The sequence below is a fragment of the Seriola aureovittata genome, chromosome 11 (assembly GCF_021018895.1).
Source record: "Seriola aureovittata isolate HTS-2021-v1 ecotype China chromosome 11, ASM2101889v1, whole genome shotgun sequence".
Lineage (NCBI taxonomy): Eukaryota > Metazoa > Chordata > Actinopteri > Carangiformes > Carangidae > Seriola > Seriola aureovittata.
Genome location: NC_079374.1, coordinates 24818372 through 24837571, shown reverse-complemented (window position 1 = coordinate 24837571; position 19200 = coordinate 24818372). Strand labels below are relative to the sequence as shown.

Genomic DNA, 19200 nt, shown 5'->3' with positions numbered 1-19200 from the left:
AAGTATCGCAGCAGGACAGTTTTTATGGTTTCATGGTTATATCTGCTGTAAGATAAACCTTCTAGTTCCTGTTTAAGATAGCATGTGTGTCAGTGGAATGTTGGGGCCTATCCCAGCATGCTTTGGCCAGAAAGTTGGGCAACACAACTGGACAACAGTTTATCACAGTGACATGTGCCTTTTTTGAAACTAAAGATCTTCAGTGGCACACAGAATTAGACAAAACAGGTTTCGCATTTTAGATAATGACCACTGATTTTGATGCCTGAAATGTTGTCTATTGCCAGCACATTTATCACCTGCAGTTAGCTGCCTAATTAAATCATTGTGAGTTGCTTGAAAATTCCTGTAAAACCTATAACCCTGTAAAATGGTCCTAAATATGCACATGATGGCTACATGCATAATGTCATGATAAAAGAGTGAGGCTATAACTACATACTCTAGGCAAAAAGTCAGGTCCGTCTCCAGCTTTCATTTTCATTTATTCATTTGGGAACATACACACATTAATTAACAATACTGTAAATGTACCAGTTTTAGCCAGCTGGCTGATTTTCAACTGGAGACGTTAGTAGAGATGTTTGAAGAACCATCAACACAATGATATTTACAGCAACGTCACAGAGGACTGCAACAACAAAAAGAATTATCCAAAATGTAAACACAGGTTATTCAAAAAGCAACTGGAACTCGCTGAATATTAAGACACTAATACAACAACAACAACAAACATACATATATATATACATATATATACACACACATATATTTAGCCACATAAAAGACATGTAGCATAAATACACAAGCTTCATTGTGCTTGTATTGCAAGCTGAAACTAGTTAGCTCTAGTGGTATAGCCAAACAGCAACCTCACAGCCTGAAAAATAAAGCCAACATGAAAGTACCAAAACTGCAGTTCCTCTAATGACCACTAGTGTCTGGCGCCAACAGTGAGTCAATCCCCATAAACTCCCATGTTAAAATGTCCAACTTTACAGCAGAAATAAACGTTTACAGCCTGGTACTAAAACTGGTTTCGGTCTCTATAGCTAATTTCCTCCTTCCCGACAATTTCCCGACAACTGTTTATATATTATATAACTCACCTGTTTACATTTTATCAAGGCTTAAAGTTATGCATAAATGTGGGCATGGCCGCTTTGAGTGACAGGTGGGTGAGCATATGTAAACCCACCTCTTTGCCCATTTTTGGATTAGCAGCTTCAAAACCGCTCTGCAGAAACCTGTGGGTGACGTCACAGAGGCTCCATCCATCTTTATTCACATTCTATGGGTATAGCACAGTAAAAAAAAAAGAACTACAGTACATTATTCATTACATGAAAAAAAAAACATACTGGCACAAACAACACATAAGTTGATTTCAGGATTTATTTATTATTGCGATTTTTCAAGAGACATAACATTATCTCAGGTAGCACATTTAAATGGAGTTGCTGCAGTGAAAACATTCCCTTTAGTCATTTAAGACTTTTCACTAATGGTGTGGTTTGTTTTTTTCTCTGCTCTGTTCCAACACACCAACCAGGCATCTCCAAACAGCAGCTCTCCTCTTCCTCAGTGGGAGGAAGTGGACCTAGAGGAGCAGCAGCTCAGGCAGAAGCTGCATGAAATGACGGACAACATTAGTGACCACAGCCTCACCTCTGATGATGAGGACGAGCCCAGCAGGCCACATTCCTCGCAGGAGATCCCAGCGTGGAGGAGCCCAGAGGGGGACACCAAGCCTTCCAGACTACCGACCAGACCTACATCCAGAACGAGCATCGTGGTCTCCAGACTGGAGGAGGAGCAGCTGCACCAGACCGACTCTCAGAAGGTAGACATATCTGTGGCAGAATCACATGAGCAAAAACATCAGCAGAGGAAAAGTAATTTGTGTTTTCACATCCAAGTATTCATACTTGCATTAACTCTTCATTTAATGCCAGAAAGTTCATCAGTAACATACACACTGCACATCTGGCTTGTTGCACATTCTGTGTTTTAGAAAAACAGTCTGGCTCATGAAATTTTATACCACCTCTGCTGGAATCCAGTTCAAGCACATACTGCAGCCATAAATCAAGTCACTCAGCCTTGGCGTTTGTTTTTCCTTTGCGTCCGTTGCACTCAGATTTTCTGAAACAGAGAATGCATTACGAAAATAAGTCCCTCTCAGATGCTGTGCTGAGTTGCCTGAACTGCTTTCACTAGCATTTTTTTCTCTCCAAAAGCTACGGTGTCCTGGTGAGTCATGAGTCATGCATTTTCACCACCACTTTACTATAGGCCGGTTCGAACTGCATGCCCTCCCTTGAGGGTTTAAAGTATTACATAACACAAGAAACAAGAAAACACGCGTCTCTGATGTTATAACCTGATAATGTTACTAACAACAGGTGAACCCAGATGCAGGACACAGACTCTGAGCTCTGAGTGTTTCGTCTTGTTTTCAGTGTGACTGGACAGAAGATCAGCTTGCTTTCTGTCAACCGGATACCCAGTTTATGGAAGAGCAACTCTTGCTCTTCAAATGATTTTGTTTCAGTGCACTAAGTCAAGTTATACCACTGCTAATTATTCATGACTTGAATGATCAATTCATTTATCAATCATTTCAGGCAACAATGATTATTTTAGAACATAGGACAAAGCTAGGTGTATGATGTGCTACTTCTGCCTTTGCATCTTAAGGAGGACAGACATTATCTACACGGCGGCAAGACGTCACTTGTCAGTAATACATAAACATAGGTCACTTTAAGTGTTTTAACAAATGGCCACTGCTGTTGTTATTTTGGCAAAGACAAGCTCAGTTAAGTATAGGTTCATGGACAGTCCACACACAGTGCAGTTAATAAAGTTTACCTACTGTGTGTGTAAATGTGAAACATGGCAGGTCACTCAGATGGAGGAGAACAGAGGACACAAACTCCTCTAGCTGTACATGCTAATGCTAATGAAGGCTACTCAAAATCATGTTATTATAATAACGGCTGCTTAGTCAGTCTAATATTATTTGATTTTAAGTGTTTAGGAAAATGAATAACAATTCACTAATTCACACTTTGATTAATGCATTTATTGTACTTAACTGAAATGTCATAGTATTTTATACTTGTATCTCACCACATTGCTACAGCTGCAGTCACCAGTTACTTTACACATACAGGTTTTACATGCAGCAGATAAGGCAGTTAATACTAGCGCCACCTCCACCACCACCAACATTAAATACAGCATATAGAGTAAGACATCACTAATGATAATAATAACATAAAACATATGTAACACTGACAGGGGCGATTAATGAATACTTTTTCAGACTTTTACATAAGTAAGATTTCAAATGCATGACTTTTACTTAAAGCTGAGTATTTACATTTTGTGGAGTTTGGCTTTTACTTAAGAAAATGATTTGATATTTCTTTTACCACTGAACAAAGACTAAGAATCTACAGCCACACTAGCTTACACACAGCAATCCTTAAAGTGAAATGCTCACATCAGCATGTTATCATGCTCACAGTGACAATGTTCACCTGCTAATGCTTAGAGGGTAATCTTTCCCATTGCTACCATCTGTATCGTTTAGTGTGCTAACATGCAAATAATTTACATTAATAAGGTACATCAGAGGCTAATGGGAAGGTCATTAGTTTTGTACAGAAGTGTTTGACCCGATGATGACACTGGAGAAAAAGTTAAGGCACCACCAAAGGTATTACAATTCATCCTGAGGGGAACTTGAATGGCAATCTGTCAAACAGTTGTTGAGAAATTTCAGCACCGAAAATGTCAACCTCATGGTGAATACAAAAATCAGGGGATCACCAAGGTAACTAACCTTTTTCCACTGGGTACCATGTATATCTGTAAAACTTCATGACATTACTCTGATAGTTATTTGGGTATTTCAGTCCATAGTTATGGACAACCATTTGATGGACCAATATTGTTGTAGAATATGCATTAAAATTTAATTTAAAAGCTTTAATTTGATATTTAATTGTATTTTTTCCTCAAATCAATTTTGAAGTGATAAACAAATGAATATAGACTCCTTTCTCAGATTATAAAATTTCTCTTGTAGATGAACGACACAACAGAAAGTGTGGAGTGGAAGTGGCACCCCCTGGAAGAGGGATCAAAGGCGAGCTTCAGAGGCTCAACAGCTTTACTTGTGGAGTTAGAGGACCAGGTAGCTCAAGCAGCGGCCAACGTCCAGAACGCCCAGAGTGAGGTAAAGAAAGACCAGACGCTGAGTTTAGCTTAACTGGCAAATTAAATTTGTTTTGAAGAGTCAAAAACAGTCATCACATTTTCTCTTTTTATCCGAAGGTCTCCTACATAGAGAACAGGATTGCTGCTCTGAATGCTGCCGGCATGCCTGTGGATAAAAGGAGAAAGGTAAAGACATTTAATTTACATTTAGTCAGAGGTGTTTAAAATCATTGCTTATGCAGAATATGTTTCCTCAAACAAATGCACATATTGAAGTTATTATTACAGACAGAGCTACTCTAAGGTCTGATTTAATCCTACTGGTTGATTCCTAACTGTTGCCCCTCCCCCTAAGATTCAAATCAACCAATAAGATCATTTCTATCTGCAAATTAGGTCTGTCTCTGATTAACTTTTGTACTCTCCAAGGTGCCAAAAAGGCAGCATACTTTCCCACATTCTCACATTCTTTCTTTTTCGTCTTTCTCTCTGTATCCCACGTTGGTGTCTTCTAGTCTGCAATCCCGATCCAAGCAAGAAGACTTTCCCAGAACTTTCCCACAAGTAAGAACCAGCACTGCTGCCCTTGAGCTTGATCCCCAGGGCCTCACAAACCCTAAAAACATCTTAACCTTGTTAAACTATAAGAGCATGATCCAACCAATGAACCGATGAACACTGTGTCCTGTTGTGCCATGGCTTTAATTTTCCCAGCTGGATAGCATACGCTCTATGTACTATAAATGGAAGAGTATTTTTACGCTGAGTAGTGGTTTTTCAGGGTATTAAATAGTTTTTTATCCATAGATGTTCTCCACAGTGAAGTTCAAGTGGGGAATTTGGAGTCCAATGCTACTGTAACTTGTTCCTGACCAGTAGTTATTAAGAGATTCACTTTCCCCCTGATACTTTTCCAATGACCAATGTGCTCGACAATAAGGTTATTGTCATTTCCAAACATCCACAGGAACCTCATTTGCTTCCAGTGTCAGGTTACTAACAGAATTCCAGAGAGAACAGGTAGAACCAGATCCAGTAGAACATGGATGGACAATGTAGTTGCTGTTTGTCTCCAGACCAGGTGGACAGGTTTGCGAGGAACTCCCTCTACAGGGGCTCCCTGACGCAGAGGAACCCAGTGGCCACGCCCAAGACCAGGGCAACCTGTGCGGTATGACCCCACTCTGTGGCACAGGGTGCAGTGAAGAGTTCATTTCCAAAATTACATGAAAAAAAAGCAAGATATACTCTGACAAAAATAATAATGGCAAAATCTGAAATGATGAGATGGCCGGTTGTTTAAATGTCGATACTCTGTATCTCTGTATACCCTGTCTGTATGTCAAGTAGAGAACTAGAGCCAGAGGCTAAAGCTGGATTTATGCTTCTGCTTTACGGGGCTACACTATACTACAGTATAGTCAATATGCGCCTCCTTAAAAGGTGCTATATATAAGTTATCTCTGCTGCTGAACATGGTCTCTTGGAGCAGATGGTGGTGATATTGGTCACCTGCCAAGAGCTTCAACTGTCATTATATTTACAAGCCAAGAGGTTAGATTACGCCCTCTGATCAATGCCGCTTCTTCATCCTCTCATGCTGAACTGAGGGCGGGCTGGACACTACACTGACTCATTATTGCAAAATAGCATTACAAGTGAATAGAAGCAAAACAAGAGTTAACATTGGTGTTGCTTTCCACCTCTGGAGACAGCTCTTGGTGAGTAAAGGAATGAAGTTTGATACTGAACCTTAGCTAAGTAGAGGTAACGAAAACTTACATATAGCACCTTTATAAATATATATACACATCAGGGCCACGGCATCACCAGTGATCCCACATGGGGTGCAGAAAGGACTGTGATTGGCCTCTTGAATTTCGCCATGTTTTGATTTGTTTTCTTTAGAATGAAGACATCATTAAGGAAGTTAAAGAAAGACTCTCTGAGATGAGATCAACAGCCGGACTCACACTCACACAAACTCCTTGCATTAAACCCAGCTCTAGCTTAGAATAAAGACTGACTCTGTCTAAAGGTCAAAAAAATAACTCACCTACCAGCACCCCTGAAGCTCACAAATTAACACGTTTGGAAGTCACTGCTTCTGGCCAAGACATATTCCAGCACATAACCTGTTACAACCTGTGCTTTTTACACTTCATTTCTTACGTGTTAATTACTGACCTTTGGAGATGGTGGTAGCTGGATTTTGTTGCCTCTAAGAAACTAATTCACTTCCAAATGGATCTGATGTTGGAAATGAACTCTTCATGTCATGATAACGCTGGGCTTCGTTTGCTTCTGCTGCTAGATCATCTAGTGGCTGGTTTCCGATCAGGCTTTGTGGTGGTTTGAAATAATTGCATTTCTTTTTTATTTTTGCTTTTTCCTATTCAGTCAATGAATGTACAAATTATTTGTAATTCTTGCATAACTGAGGTTGTATGTCCAACATGCAGACTTCATTCAAGCTAATAATAAACTGATTTCTCTTTAATTTTCTACACTTGGGAAAGGTAAGGATCAAATCTATTTCTCAGCATTATAATTAATTGTATTGTTTTGTTATATATGCACATATATGTACATGTTTGCCTCTTTTATTTGCCTAATTTTAAATAAACCAGTGCATGGATCCTGCCAAGAGAACTAAGAACAATTGCAGGCTGAACTAGATGAGAAAGACTATTAGATAGATATAGTAAGTATATGGCTATTTACTGTGATCTAAATTACCCCAATTTGTTTTCTACTTATGCCAATTGAAAACACCTGTGCTTCTATTGTACACATGTGGATCAAGGCTTGTCACTGTTCCAACCGCCAAGATTTCCACCCAGAAATCTTCTCAACTCTGAATGAGAATCAGTGTCTGTCTACTGAATAATAACTTGTCAAATGTTTAAACTTTGGTCAGTCTGGGAGCCAGCCTGTGATTCAGTCTCCGGCAGTCCGGGACCGAGACACTGGCACATACACTGGTTTATGAGAACTGTCACTTTAATTTGATTATTATTGATTGCATATGCAACTCTTTACACAGCAGTGCTATTTTTAAATGAATCAATGGACAAAAATTGTTATTGTTATTGTTGAAATATGTTTATTTTGGGTCGATGTGCTTTAAATGTGTTCTCAATTTTCTTTTCTCCAGCATGAGTAATCATTTACAATCTCACATGATTCATAAGTTTAGCACAGGCATTATAGACCTGTTATGAATGATTTTGTGGCTAACAATCAATCAATTCATCCAATCAAAGAATTAAGTGATTGATCATCTAATTGTTAATCATCAGCCAATCATTGCCTGTCTCTCTCTCTCTCCTTGCAGAAACCAGTAATGACACAGGGCTCATGAAAAGGAGGCTGACCATCATGTGACCGAGCAGTTTTTCTTGTCACCACATTTTGTTTATTACATTTTGTAATAAACTAAAAATTAAGTCTAGTTAAATGGTTTATTATTTACATTTTAGAGACTGTCAGCTGGAGTGGGACTGTTTCTAGTTTTATTTTATTTTTTATTTAAAAATGTGTCCCTTTCACATTGTTACGTTATTTTACCATATTTATAGGATGTGATAGTTACACATGATATGTAATAACAGTGCTAGGAGTGCATCTTATAGGGTGTACATATGATTTTAGATTAATTTAAACTTATGTAAGTTGTTGCATACACCTTGTGTGCAAAACATTTACATTTTCCATAGTAATCTGATATCCTTATCTATTTATTCCAGTGTTCACACAGTGCAAATGGAAACATGAAATGAAAATGTTTCCAGATTTAAGCAACATGTTAAAATCTGGCGTGCAGTTTTTCATAGTTTGCCAGTCCAAAAACAGTACAATGATCAGTTTTAAATACTTTTACATTTTATATTATTTGATGCTTTGTTATATTTAGTTTATGGAAACCCTGAAAGGCAAGTAGTTTTTTTTCATCTGAAATTGTTTTGCTCTGAGAGGAAAGTGAAATTTTTTATTTATTACTTATTTTATTTTATTTTATTGTTGTTTAGTTTTTTGTCAGGATTTTTTTTAAGGGGTTTAAGTATTTTTTGTTTGTTTTGTGTAATACTCATTCTGGCCACAAGAGGCTGACGTGCACCACTAAGTCTAAATAGGATTGAAAGCTTTCATGTTTCCATCCAGGTGGTTTTTAATTTCTCCAAGCACTCTCTAAACACAAGGTACATACAATGTATGTAAAAAATTGTACTTGCCTTTCAGATCTTCCATTTAAGTTTATATGTTTTTCAAATATTTATTTAAAAAAACCCTTATAATTGGACATAACAACAGGAATTATGTAATAGTATGAGCAGCAAGTTTAACTGTGCATTAAGGTATATCAGCTGTAATAAAATGATAAAATGAGTGAAAAATGAACAATAAAATGAACAGAATATAGAGACATATACATGCAATTGGGCGCCCTGGTAGTCTAATGGTTCAGACACATGACAACATAACTGTAACATATATGTTTTGCCATTCGGCCAGGGTAAATTTTTGCTGGTCATACCCCACTCTCTCCCCATGTTTCCTGTCTGTATCTGTCAAATAAAGGCAGTAAGGCACAAATTGTTCTTTACAAAAAGAAATATAGTTAAAATTGTTGTATTGTGACATAATATCATAATATATCCCCATTATATTTGTGAATTTGATGCTTTTCTATATTTTTGTCCCAAAGAGAGATCTAAAGATTTAAAGTCTGTAATGAGTGGGTTCTTATTGAACTTGCATCATGGTGTGTTGTGACTTGGTAATTTGCCTGATATTTAGCAATAACAGATGCACAGAAAAAAGAGCCATCTATTTTTCTTATTGTTTTTCTGTTTCTTTATTTGAAGATGATTCACTAATGATCTGACGGGTGACAAATTAAAGGAAACTGCTGAATAAATTATTGGAGATAAAGAAAATTGCAGATGCTTCCATACAGGCCACAAAGTGGTACTGAATGGTTTGATGAGGATGACAGTGATATGAATCATATCCTATGGTCTTTGCAGACACGGCTTTTCCTTGAATTAGTCATTCATCTGTAGATTTTAAATTCTATTCTGTTTTGCTTTATTCTCTGTTATACAGTTTGAGATCAGCATTTGTACCACTGACGGAAATTTACCACTTCAGTGCCGACACTGCTAAATCACTGCTAAGCAGATTGTTTCAAGCCTCTGTTTAATTACACATCTAATTCTAATCATGCAATATTTTTTTTGTATTATTAGTCTTATTAAATTATTTGCAAACTAAACTAATAGTGTTTTTTTTTTCATTGTACCTACTAATGTAGTTTGATTTTACATCTATAAGTTCACAAACAGCCTTTTCTCCAGTACAACTGATTTGCTTTTGTTGCTTCTCCCTGTTGCAGATCTGCATTATCTCACCGTAACCTGAACAAATCTTGCTTTTGTTCTAGATAATGTTGACATCTTCATATGCCAATCACATGACAGGCCTGTTGGTCCCTTGAAGCCACTGGAGAAACTGCATCAGTGCGCACTGGAATAAAGCTTTGAAGGTCCTTAACACAAGCTGTTAGGAAGTGGGACACTGCAGGAAAGCTATTCCCTAATACACAGATATTAAAGTAGAACTACACAACATTTCCACATTCATAACATGCATTCATGGTTTTGTTTTTAATGATGACTTTGGCAGGTGAAGTGCTGATACATCACGGCAGTGACTAAGTCTTAATTATTAGGATATTAAAATTGCCATGTTAAAGATTTTCTCTGTTGTCCAACCACAAAATATCCACAGAGCTCTGTTGAGTTTCCAAATCTCAACCATGTCCGTTTTGGATTAGGTGGTTCTATTGGAGCCCTGTAACAAAATCCTTGAATCCAAATGCAAAAGGGATATTTTCTGGATCAAATGTGTCAATTTTCCAATGTAAGTCTTGAGAGGTGGGTGACATCAGCATGTCAACTCATCGCCGCCCCTCCAGCAGGAATATAAAGGGATGGAGATGATAAACTGAAACCGACAGAGGTGCATCCTCCTTATAGTGCAGGTGAGAACTCAATCACTGGCAACACTTTCCTTGTTTGTTGGTCACATACAATCAATAATTTGTTTTTTCCCCACTTATTGGAATTTATCATGTGCTGTCAATTCACCTAGAAGAGGAGAAGGATTTGATCCGGCCAAGTCGTCGCTCCTGCACCTGCTCAGCTGCTTTGGCATTTACCGGGAGATAGTGAAGAAGCCAGTGAAGTTTGCTTCTGCGGCTCAGACATCCTACATTCATTTTTGCTGAGACGTAAGTCTTCATATTTGTTCAATATTCTCGTGATGTTTTTAAGTGAGTTGCAAAACCAGGTCAAGTATAATACAACAATGAATTCAAGTACAGCCAGAAAGTCAATACAAATAGTCTGCTGAGATTAAGGGGAAAAAACTCTATCAAAAGTGATCTTTAAAAGCTTGATTTAAAATCCAGACTACACAATCTGCATGTTGTTTTCACCCTCATCCGTGTTCTGCCTTTCACCCCACACATTCTCTGGCACAGTTTCTCATCTTTGCTTTTTCAATTTTCAAACATTTCTTTCATTTTGAGGCCACTGTGTCAGTGATGTGATCGATTACTGACGAAACAGGCAGCTTTGTATTCCACTGGCTTGTTGTTGTCACAGACAGTGCTGCCTGCTGTGGAAACTGATCCCTTTCTACTTTGTGAATCTACAATGTATTTTTCTCTTGTAATTTCCTTGATCAGAGAGCACAGGATCATTTCAGAACCTGTATTTATTTTATGTGTGTCAGATCTGATGGTATTCACTATCAGTGGAGATACACCTTGACACTACAGACTGGAGTTGTGATTGATTTTTTGTTTGTTTGTTTGTTTGTTTGTTTGTTTGTTTGTTTGTTTGTTTTGCTCCAGGTGACGCTGCAATGAGGGTGTGTGCAGTACTCTGTGCTGTCTTGCTGTTGCTGAGTCAAGCTCTAAGCAGCTCTCATCCAGAAGGTTCTATTATTATCAGAAGTAAGGGATCCTTAACTAATGACCAAATTAAATGGAGACCCAATAAGCTCAAAATTAAATAACTGAATAAGGCGTTATGCAACAAATAATATGATCATATGATTATCATCAATCATATGATTGAGTACAGACAAAATATTGAACTATAAAACACATTACATCATAATAAAACCTTATTTTATCCTGCTTTATCCAGCTTCTTTTCACATTACTAGAGTTTATGGCCAATTTTGTTTTTCAAAATGTACTTTTTCATTAATATTTTATTTCTGTTTTACAAAGCCAGTTATGTGATTGGCTGTCAGATGGCTGTCAGACAGCCAATTACATTGTGTAACATTGTGTAATAAAATAAAAAAGATTAAATGAAATTAAAAATTAAAAACCAAAAAAAACACCACTTCAAATTACTTTAAATTATTACTTAAGAATTGAATGGTCATATGATACATTTTGTTTGAATGTGCTTAATGTTTTTATTCACTCATTTTTATTCTCCTCTATTGTTTTGGAGTGCAAGCAGAATCTACATGACTGAAAGTGAAGTGACAAAAAGCAACTATTCCTCCTCGTATATTCTTAGTATGTTTCTATTCGTCATGCTAGTATTGGACCGAATTGTATGACAGTTTGAAAGTATTAAAATGACATTATGAAGGATACATTTTTATATGATGTTTCAGGGGTTAAGTAATTCTTAGCAAATGTGGAAATCTGGGATTGGGATTTGTCTTCTCTTTTCATGTCTGTTTTTCATGTGTGTTGTTCAGATCCAGACATCGATGCCTCCTGGTATACAGGCAGAGGGATCAGGCCAGTGGGGAGATTTGGTCGAAAAGCTGTGAGGAGAAATGAGCATCTGGCTTTTGTCACAGCCAGAGTTTACAGACCATAGCTAACAGTGACAGCAATGTTTGAATCACAGTGAAACAGCTCTGGATGATGGAATGTCTGTTGTGTTCTCATTTTTCAGTGTTCACATTGGATTTGTTGCACTCTGGTGGGCGAATGGGTACAACGCACGCCACGTAACCACAATGTCTGTGGTTTCAATCCAGCCATAGATATTTGTCATGTCCCTTCTCTCTCTCCTCCATGTTTCCTGTCCGCCTCTTCACTGATAACTGTCCAATAAAGGCAAAAAATGTCCAAAAAAAAAAAAAAAAAGGATTAAGACTTATTTCGGAGTTGCATGTGTGAATATTTTTGTTGTTTTTCTTCAATAAAATGTCATGGTCAGTTTTAACATTACAATCAGAGGGATACGAAAATACTTATATTGCTACCTTTAAAACAAGATCCATGAAAATTTGTCAACTTCAAGTCCCGGAAAGAGCTTTGTTTGCAAATTGAATTAACTACATGAATGAAGAACATGAAATATTAAAAATCAGAATGCAATGTTATATCAATGTTTAGTTTGAATCCCTTAGCTTTTTTAGAGCAACTCCACACCGGATGTACACTCGGCTGTAAAGTAGCACTGCACAGTACACTGTATACTGTGTTTTAGGATGGCGACCTCTTCGGTTGTGTACGCTGAGAAAGTTCTTCAGGATCCTACAACTGTGGACCCACAGCTCACGAGTGTTAGAGCCTGTCTGGCCGAGCTGGAAGACTCCCACACAAACGAACGACCCTGGCAGCCGCATCACTATACACTGCACAGCTGCTGCTCGTCTTGGCTGTAGTGCAAAGGTTGTGACAGAACATGTAGCAAGCAATACATGGCAGCCTCAGCAGGATAATTATCCAGGGTGCAGTAACTCTTCGTGCAGTTCTTCATATGTAGTTTTGCCTTCAGATCAGTTTGTTCATTCAGCACTTTTGTGCACCAAAAACTCAATTCAGTCAACCTTATTCTCTCCCTTATTCATTTTCCCACCTTTTAAATGATTACCAGACTTCATTTCTTCAGTGTTTTATTTCCACTTGCATTTATAGTTCAACAGTACAAAATTACACTTTTGACTTTTGAGATCATTCAATAGGATTGCGCAACATCTGCAAAATCTGAAACAGCAGGGCAGAGGGTTGTTTTTTTTATTCACAAGATTTATACACTCATAATGATAACCAAATCATCCCTTTTTTTTTGTTGCTGCATTTCATCTTCTCAATGTGAGGTGTTTCTTTGTCTCAGTGAAGCTTTCAAACCAAACAAGGAGAAGCGGCCCCTCTGGCCCCACAGAAGCTTGGTTTCAATCAGCACAATAAAGCTCCTTTTCACTGATGATTTGTTACCTAAGATCTGTGCAATGTTTTAAATCACAGAGCAGTAAAAAGTCAACGCTTAGAAGCATCATGCAGAGAAACCCCCATGGAGTATGGAGAAAACATGAGAGAATAGTTTATATAGAGCAACTACGACTGCAGGGGAGAAAAGTCACTTTATATGGGAGCTTCAGTACGCAACATACAGTACAAAGGCCAAGAGTCTTTTCAATCCTAATGTTATTTATGAATAGGGACTTTATTTGTGTTATTAATGATTGTTGTCATGTATAGTGATGTGTATTTTATCCACAGCAGATGCTTGAAAAAAACAATCTACATTTAAGCACATATTAAAAAAGCATGCAACAGCGACACTTCCTGGTCTAAAAAACACACAAAAGAATTAATGCAGCTGTAAAAAAAAAAAAAAAAAAATGAAGAAATGTTATATCTCCTTTTTGCAGTAGAAATGCAGAAATGTAAACTATTTGTTATGTTTTGAAAGTTTCCTGACATACAACAGTTTATCTGATCGACATCTCAGCGTCTCTGGTTTTAGTGCAGGTCGCCAGACACTCTGCCAGATGTTTCTGTACAGGTACATTGTTCAGAAACCTGAAAGCTCCTCTGTGACTAGACTTTGCCAAGAAATTGTTCCAGCATACAACCCCCTCTAAAATCACAAGCTGTTTTTTTTTTTACATTTTTTGTACTGGTCAACAAATATGATACAATTACATACATATGAGTTTTTAGTATTTTTTTCATTTTGGACAGATCCAGCCTATCTGTTTCCCCTGCTTCCTGTTCAACTATTCCTTTAAAAACAATAATCTCACTGGTTCAATTGACCATAAACTGGGACTAAGGAGTCAACAGTAAGACAAAGAGTCATACTAAGTAAAAATATTACCTATTTTAGACATTTTAGAGTTTTCTTTATGATTACAATTATTCAAGTTCAGAACATTTTTGTGCTCTTTCAGTTCCCAGCCATCCAGGTTAAAATGAACAGCAGAATGCAGCTTATTGTTGCACAGTGGAAATCCATACAAGGTTTTGGCAGTTAAAATACAGTAAGTACACTCACTCAGATGAAGTCTGCTTGGGAGACCACTGAGGCGTAGGGTCTAGAATACATGTAGGATGTAATATACACCCTTAGCTCAATAGCTTTTAGCCACAATAACTGTGAAGTAAAACGACTTCTCTAAGCCTTTTGGTGGATTTGAGAATTTTTTGATTCCAGCTGACCAACCTGGAGCGGCTTTAAACTAATCAAGACAAACCGAGAAATGAAGCAGGCAGCAACAGGATCAACAGTCACACAGGTCAGGGCCCAATTTTGCAGCAGGATGCAAAAGGAGTGAATGTGTCTCTACGATGCAGATCAATGAGTGGTGTCTCCTTCCACTCTGACAGACCTCCCTGCTGTCCTCCAATACACTCATACACTCTGTGGGCTGAACCAAAGCTCTGTTACTAGAGATATCACACTCACAGTTGTATCACACAGGAACATGGGCATGGAACATGCAAACATTTCAGAGACCAGTTCATGTAGTCACACACATGTTGCACAAAACACCTTAAGTTTTCTATTTAAATATGACACTTTAGGTTTAATTTCTCCTTTCTTAAGGGTGTTGCACAGACTCTATTAAAAAGGATTCCCTAGTTAAGGAAAAAAGTTAAGTAATTTACAGCAATGAAAGATATTTTACAGCCGTAAAATTCTACTGTTTCCATGGAGACAGTTGATTTTCTGCTATTAGCACTTGTGATACCTATTATCACTTTTGGAAAGTTCATAATATTAAAGAAGCCGCACTCTCATCCCACCATGGTGAACTTTGGTCTCTAAGGTCTTTTGTGAAACAATTGAACTGACTTTAAGTGATTCCTGATGTTTAATAAAAGGATTGAGGCTAAAAAACTTAAGTGAACATTTTAAGGAAACCTTAAACTTAAGGTGTTTTGGGCAACCCTGGCACTTTCAAACTGCCAGTAAATCACAGATTGATGATGGTTAAATACATTTGCTCCTCATGTTGGTATCTACTGCCCACTAGTGGTAGATGTGTGTCCCTGCCTTGGACTTTAGACCTTTATTCCCTGGTTTACACTCACCTGGAGACCCAAACAATAACCTTAACCTCCATAGTCTGTATTTGAAAGCATTTGATTGGTGGTAGGAGTTGCTTTTGAGGGCTTCACAACTCACAACACAACAATTTTGTTTTTGTAAATTATTGAACACATTCACTTACCTATACCTAGCAGCAGCTCACTGATTTGATCCCCTGACAGGACTGATGTCTCTGTAAAGAATAAACTCCTGTCACTGGCCAGAGCTTGCCCCTCCTGTATGATGACAGAGAAATCAGAAGTTGTATATTGATAGGGTAGGATATAAATATGACTATAGCGATTAAATGGGGATTTTGTTATTTTCTTTGTCTGTACCTGCACTGAGATTTGCCTCTCCTGATCCAGATCTCCCTTGTTGCCAACCAGGCACATGACAGTAGATCCTGGGATGTACTGTTTCTCCAGCTCTTTGAGCCACACTTGAGCTCTGACAAACGTTTCCTGTAGTGACACAAGCACACAATGGTATATACACCAGCCAAACTAAGCCAAAGTGAGTCATTTTAATGTCCATGTGTCCTTTTTACTCTTTTGCTGATATCATAGACCACGAGTGCAGCGTGGGCTCCTCTATAGTACAGTGGGGTGACACTGTGGTATTTTTCTTGCCCCGCCGTGTCCCATATCTCAAAACGAAGAGTGACGTCACTCAGATGCACCACCCGGGTCAGGTAGGCACCTACAGGGGCAGATGGCAAAATGACAATGAGATTAATTTGTTCCCCAGTGAGTCTTTACAGGTGTTGCTGGTTTTGGGGGTATCAGCAGATCTAAATATATGTATGAAGCATGCATGTACTAGATCAACACTTTAACATTGAAAGTCCCATATTGTATAAGTAGGATTGTTTGATTATAAAGCAGGTCTAGGTTCTATATTAATACTGTGAAAGTATCAAAGAGCTCAGTCCACAGAGAAATGCACACAGCCTGTATTCACAAACTGAGCCTTAAAAGCAGCCGTCACAACAAAGCAGACACTGCTCCTTGCCACGCCCCAAGCCCCGCCCACCTGGACCCAGCATCCAACCTTGCAGGTGCTATGTCCCGTCCTGATTTAGGTTATGTTTTCTGTTTCTTGTCATTTTTGGTTTTCACTTCCTGTTTCATTTTGGTGTGTGTCTAACCTCTCCTCCCGTGCCATGGTGTGTTTCACAGTCGGGTGACTGTAGACCCTGCCCCTTAATGTGTTGCATCTGTGTCTCATTGTCTTCCCTTCCTAGTGTATTTAGTCTGCGTACTCCCTGTGTCCTGTGCCAGTTTGTCTTTGTTGGCATATCAAACATTCCAGCATTTTCTCCGTGTTCAACCTAGTGTGTTTTTGACCAGTTTAGTTTGTTGACCAACATTTTAGCCTTAATCTACTGGATTTGTCTGCCTGTTCTGATTGATCACCCTTATATCAACCTTGTCTGAATCAAAGGCCCTGCCTCTGATTGTTGTCTCTGAGTCGTGCATGATGAGTCCTATCATATGTTTCTGTCAGTAGGATTTGGTTTCTCTTAGTGTTTTACCTGAAATCTACTATATTTTTATTGGATCACTCAGAAAACAGTCAGCCAATCAGAAGAGAGGCTCAGAGCCTCCTCTCTTCTGATTGACGGACCTGTTGTTAGTAGAGCTCCAGAGAGAAGCCTGAGAGAGGAGAGATAAACTACACTCAGATCGTTTTTGGTTCTTAAAACCACAAATATATCTTCTTATGGATCAACACTTCAAATAAAACACTGGAGAAGTGTAAATATGGACCTTTAAAGTTTGACATTCTGGGAAATAGGTTTATTCACTAAAGTTATATGAGATAATTGATATTACTCTCATGTCTGTACTTTATTTAGGCCTATGAAGCTACAGCCAGGAGACTGCTAGCCGAGCTTAGCATGGAAATGGGGAAAAAAGCTGGTCTGCCTTTTTCAAAATCCATGTGCCAGCACCTCTGAAGCTCACTAGTTAACATGTTTTATTGAATTTGTACAAAAAAATTAAGTGTTAAAATGACAACTTTTCCATTGTACTTGGCCAAAAAATTGTCAAGCAAATCTCTAAATCTCAGTAAATCCATGACTGTGATTTTTGATTACACAAATGAGATATAGCATTTTAACCCTAACCCTAACCTTCTGACAGCCACACAGGCCACAAACAATCTTCAGGGTGTAATAACTTACATATTTAATGTGCAGACATGAGAGTGACATCAATCTTCTCATCTAAGTCTCAGCAAAAGAGCAGATAAGCATATTTCACAAAATGTCAAACCATTTCTTCAAAATAAGTCTTAAACTTATACACATAGAACTTTTCAGTGTAAATGAATGTTTTGTGTGATATTAAACCACTGCTAATCCACAGCTCCAACCATCATAAACTCACAGCCTACAGTAGGTGATGGACTCCTGAACTCATCTCTGACAAATCGCAGTGCCAAACTTGACTTCCCCACACCAGAACTTCCCAGAATCACCATCTTAACCCTGAGGGTCCGCACCGGTCTACGCAAAGTGTCACTGTGGAGTTGAGCTCCTCCTGGCACCCTCGGGAGATTCTCCCCCATCAAAAGATTTAGTTAACTCCCAAAGCGAAAGACACAACACAGGTGGACAAGACACAAAAAGTCCAGCAAAGTCCTTTGGCCCCTGATCCTGTAGGTGTTTTATTCCTATTAAGAAGTAGCAACAACCGAAGAGGGGTTGATTCGTCGTCTTTGTTGTAGGAGTCTGTCTGTGCCTGCTTCAGCTTGGTTTACAGAAAATAAAAGTAAAACCAAAGTCCAGTCTTAACTTGTAAAGTGCAGTGTAATCTCACTTCCTTGTGTGCTCTCACTACTGAGCCACAAAACCTTCCACACAGTTAAGTTAAGTTAACTATTTGTGCTCATCACATTTCATACATGATGATTTTTAACTGTAACACTAATTGTGTATTGTATAATTGCATATTTCTTGTTAATGACACTTGGGAAGATTTTTAAGGGATGCAAAAGAAACTGAAAAGCTTTTTTGAAATGTTGGTCTTTTTTCCAAAGCTTGGTGTCGTTTCCCTTTTACTGCAATTTTCAACTCAAATGTTACATCACAGATAAAAACAGAGGCTGTATTCAGATTCTTTCTGATACACTTTAGAAGAAAAACAAGTTATTTTCAGACACTTTTACACAGCATGCCAACAACATTAATTTCCTGTATCAACATGTATTACTAAGTATTGTTTTACGGCCATACGTACATACTGTTATTATATGCTATATACAGGAGATCTGCACAGGCTGCAGCTGGCTTGTTTTCTTCCTGTGTGTTTCTTGTCGTGACACTTTATCAACACAGGAGGGCAGCAAAGCATTTATTACAGCCTTGCTGCAACGATAAAAGATATTATTTTATGAAATACTGACACATTATATTTTGACTTTCAAAGAAAAGGCATTCAGAATTATTATTGTTAATCTGGCCCAGAAAGCACCACAAATACTAAATGCAATTATTTATTGAATAGTACTTATTTAGTACTTGATACTCATATAATATAATATAATACAATGTAATCAATACCATATCAATGGTAAATTAAAATAAATATAG

General features: G+C 38.0%; 2 protein-coding genes and 1 long non-coding RNA gene across 10 annotated transcripts in view; 2 read left to right on the top strand and 1 right to left on the bottom strand.

Moving 5' to 3' along the window:
* The window catches only part of mlphb (melanophilin b), a 44757-nt gene extending 34007 nt beyond the window's left edge, over nucleotides 1-10750 (top strand). For 5 of the 8 annotated variants that reach the window (XM_056390230.1, XM_056390227.1, XM_056390235.1 and 2 more), the window contains 7 exons: nucleotides 1553-1843; nucleotides 4100-4249; nucleotides 4348-4416; nucleotides 4746-4794; nucleotides 5307-5401; nucleotides 7568-10276; nucleotides 10387-10750. In XM_056390230.1, the coding sequence (XP_056246205.1) occupies nucleotides 1553-1843; nucleotides 4100-4249; nucleotides 4348-4416; nucleotides 4746-4794; nucleotides 5307-5401; nucleotides 7568-7594 (681 nt within the window). In that variant the 3' untranslated portion in view covers nucleotides 7595-10276; nucleotides 10387-10750. The other 3 variants (XM_056390233.1, XM_056390228.1, XM_056390231.1) reach the window with 3 other exon arrangements.
* Nucleotides 10751-11219: 469 nt separating this feature from the next.
* LOC130178111 (uncharacterized) lies at nucleotides 11220-12578 on the top strand. The gene is made up of 3 exons (XR_008829108.1): nucleotides 11220-11254; nucleotides 12025-12095; nucleotides 12228-12578. It is a non-coding gene; the product is annotated as an uncharacterized LOC130178111 (long non-coding RNA).
* A 581-nt stretch (nucleotides 12579-13159) lies between these two features.
* On the bottom strand, nucleotides 13160-18343 carry LOC130177700 (ras-related protein Rab-17-like). Its single transcript, XM_056389616.1, has 5 exons — nucleotides 17996-18343; nucleotides 16150-16301; nucleotides 15938-16063; nucleotides 15742-15835; nucleotides 13160-14934 (listed from the first exon to the last, which is right to left on the bottom strand). Exons 1-5 carry the CDS (start codon nucleotides 18174-18176, stop codon nucleotides 14804-14806), a joined length of 684 nt encoding a protein of 227 aa, XP_056245591.1. The 5' UTR covers nucleotides 18177-18343; the 3' UTR covers nucleotides 13160-14803.
* Between the last annotated feature and the right edge of the window lie 857 nt (nucleotides 18344-19200).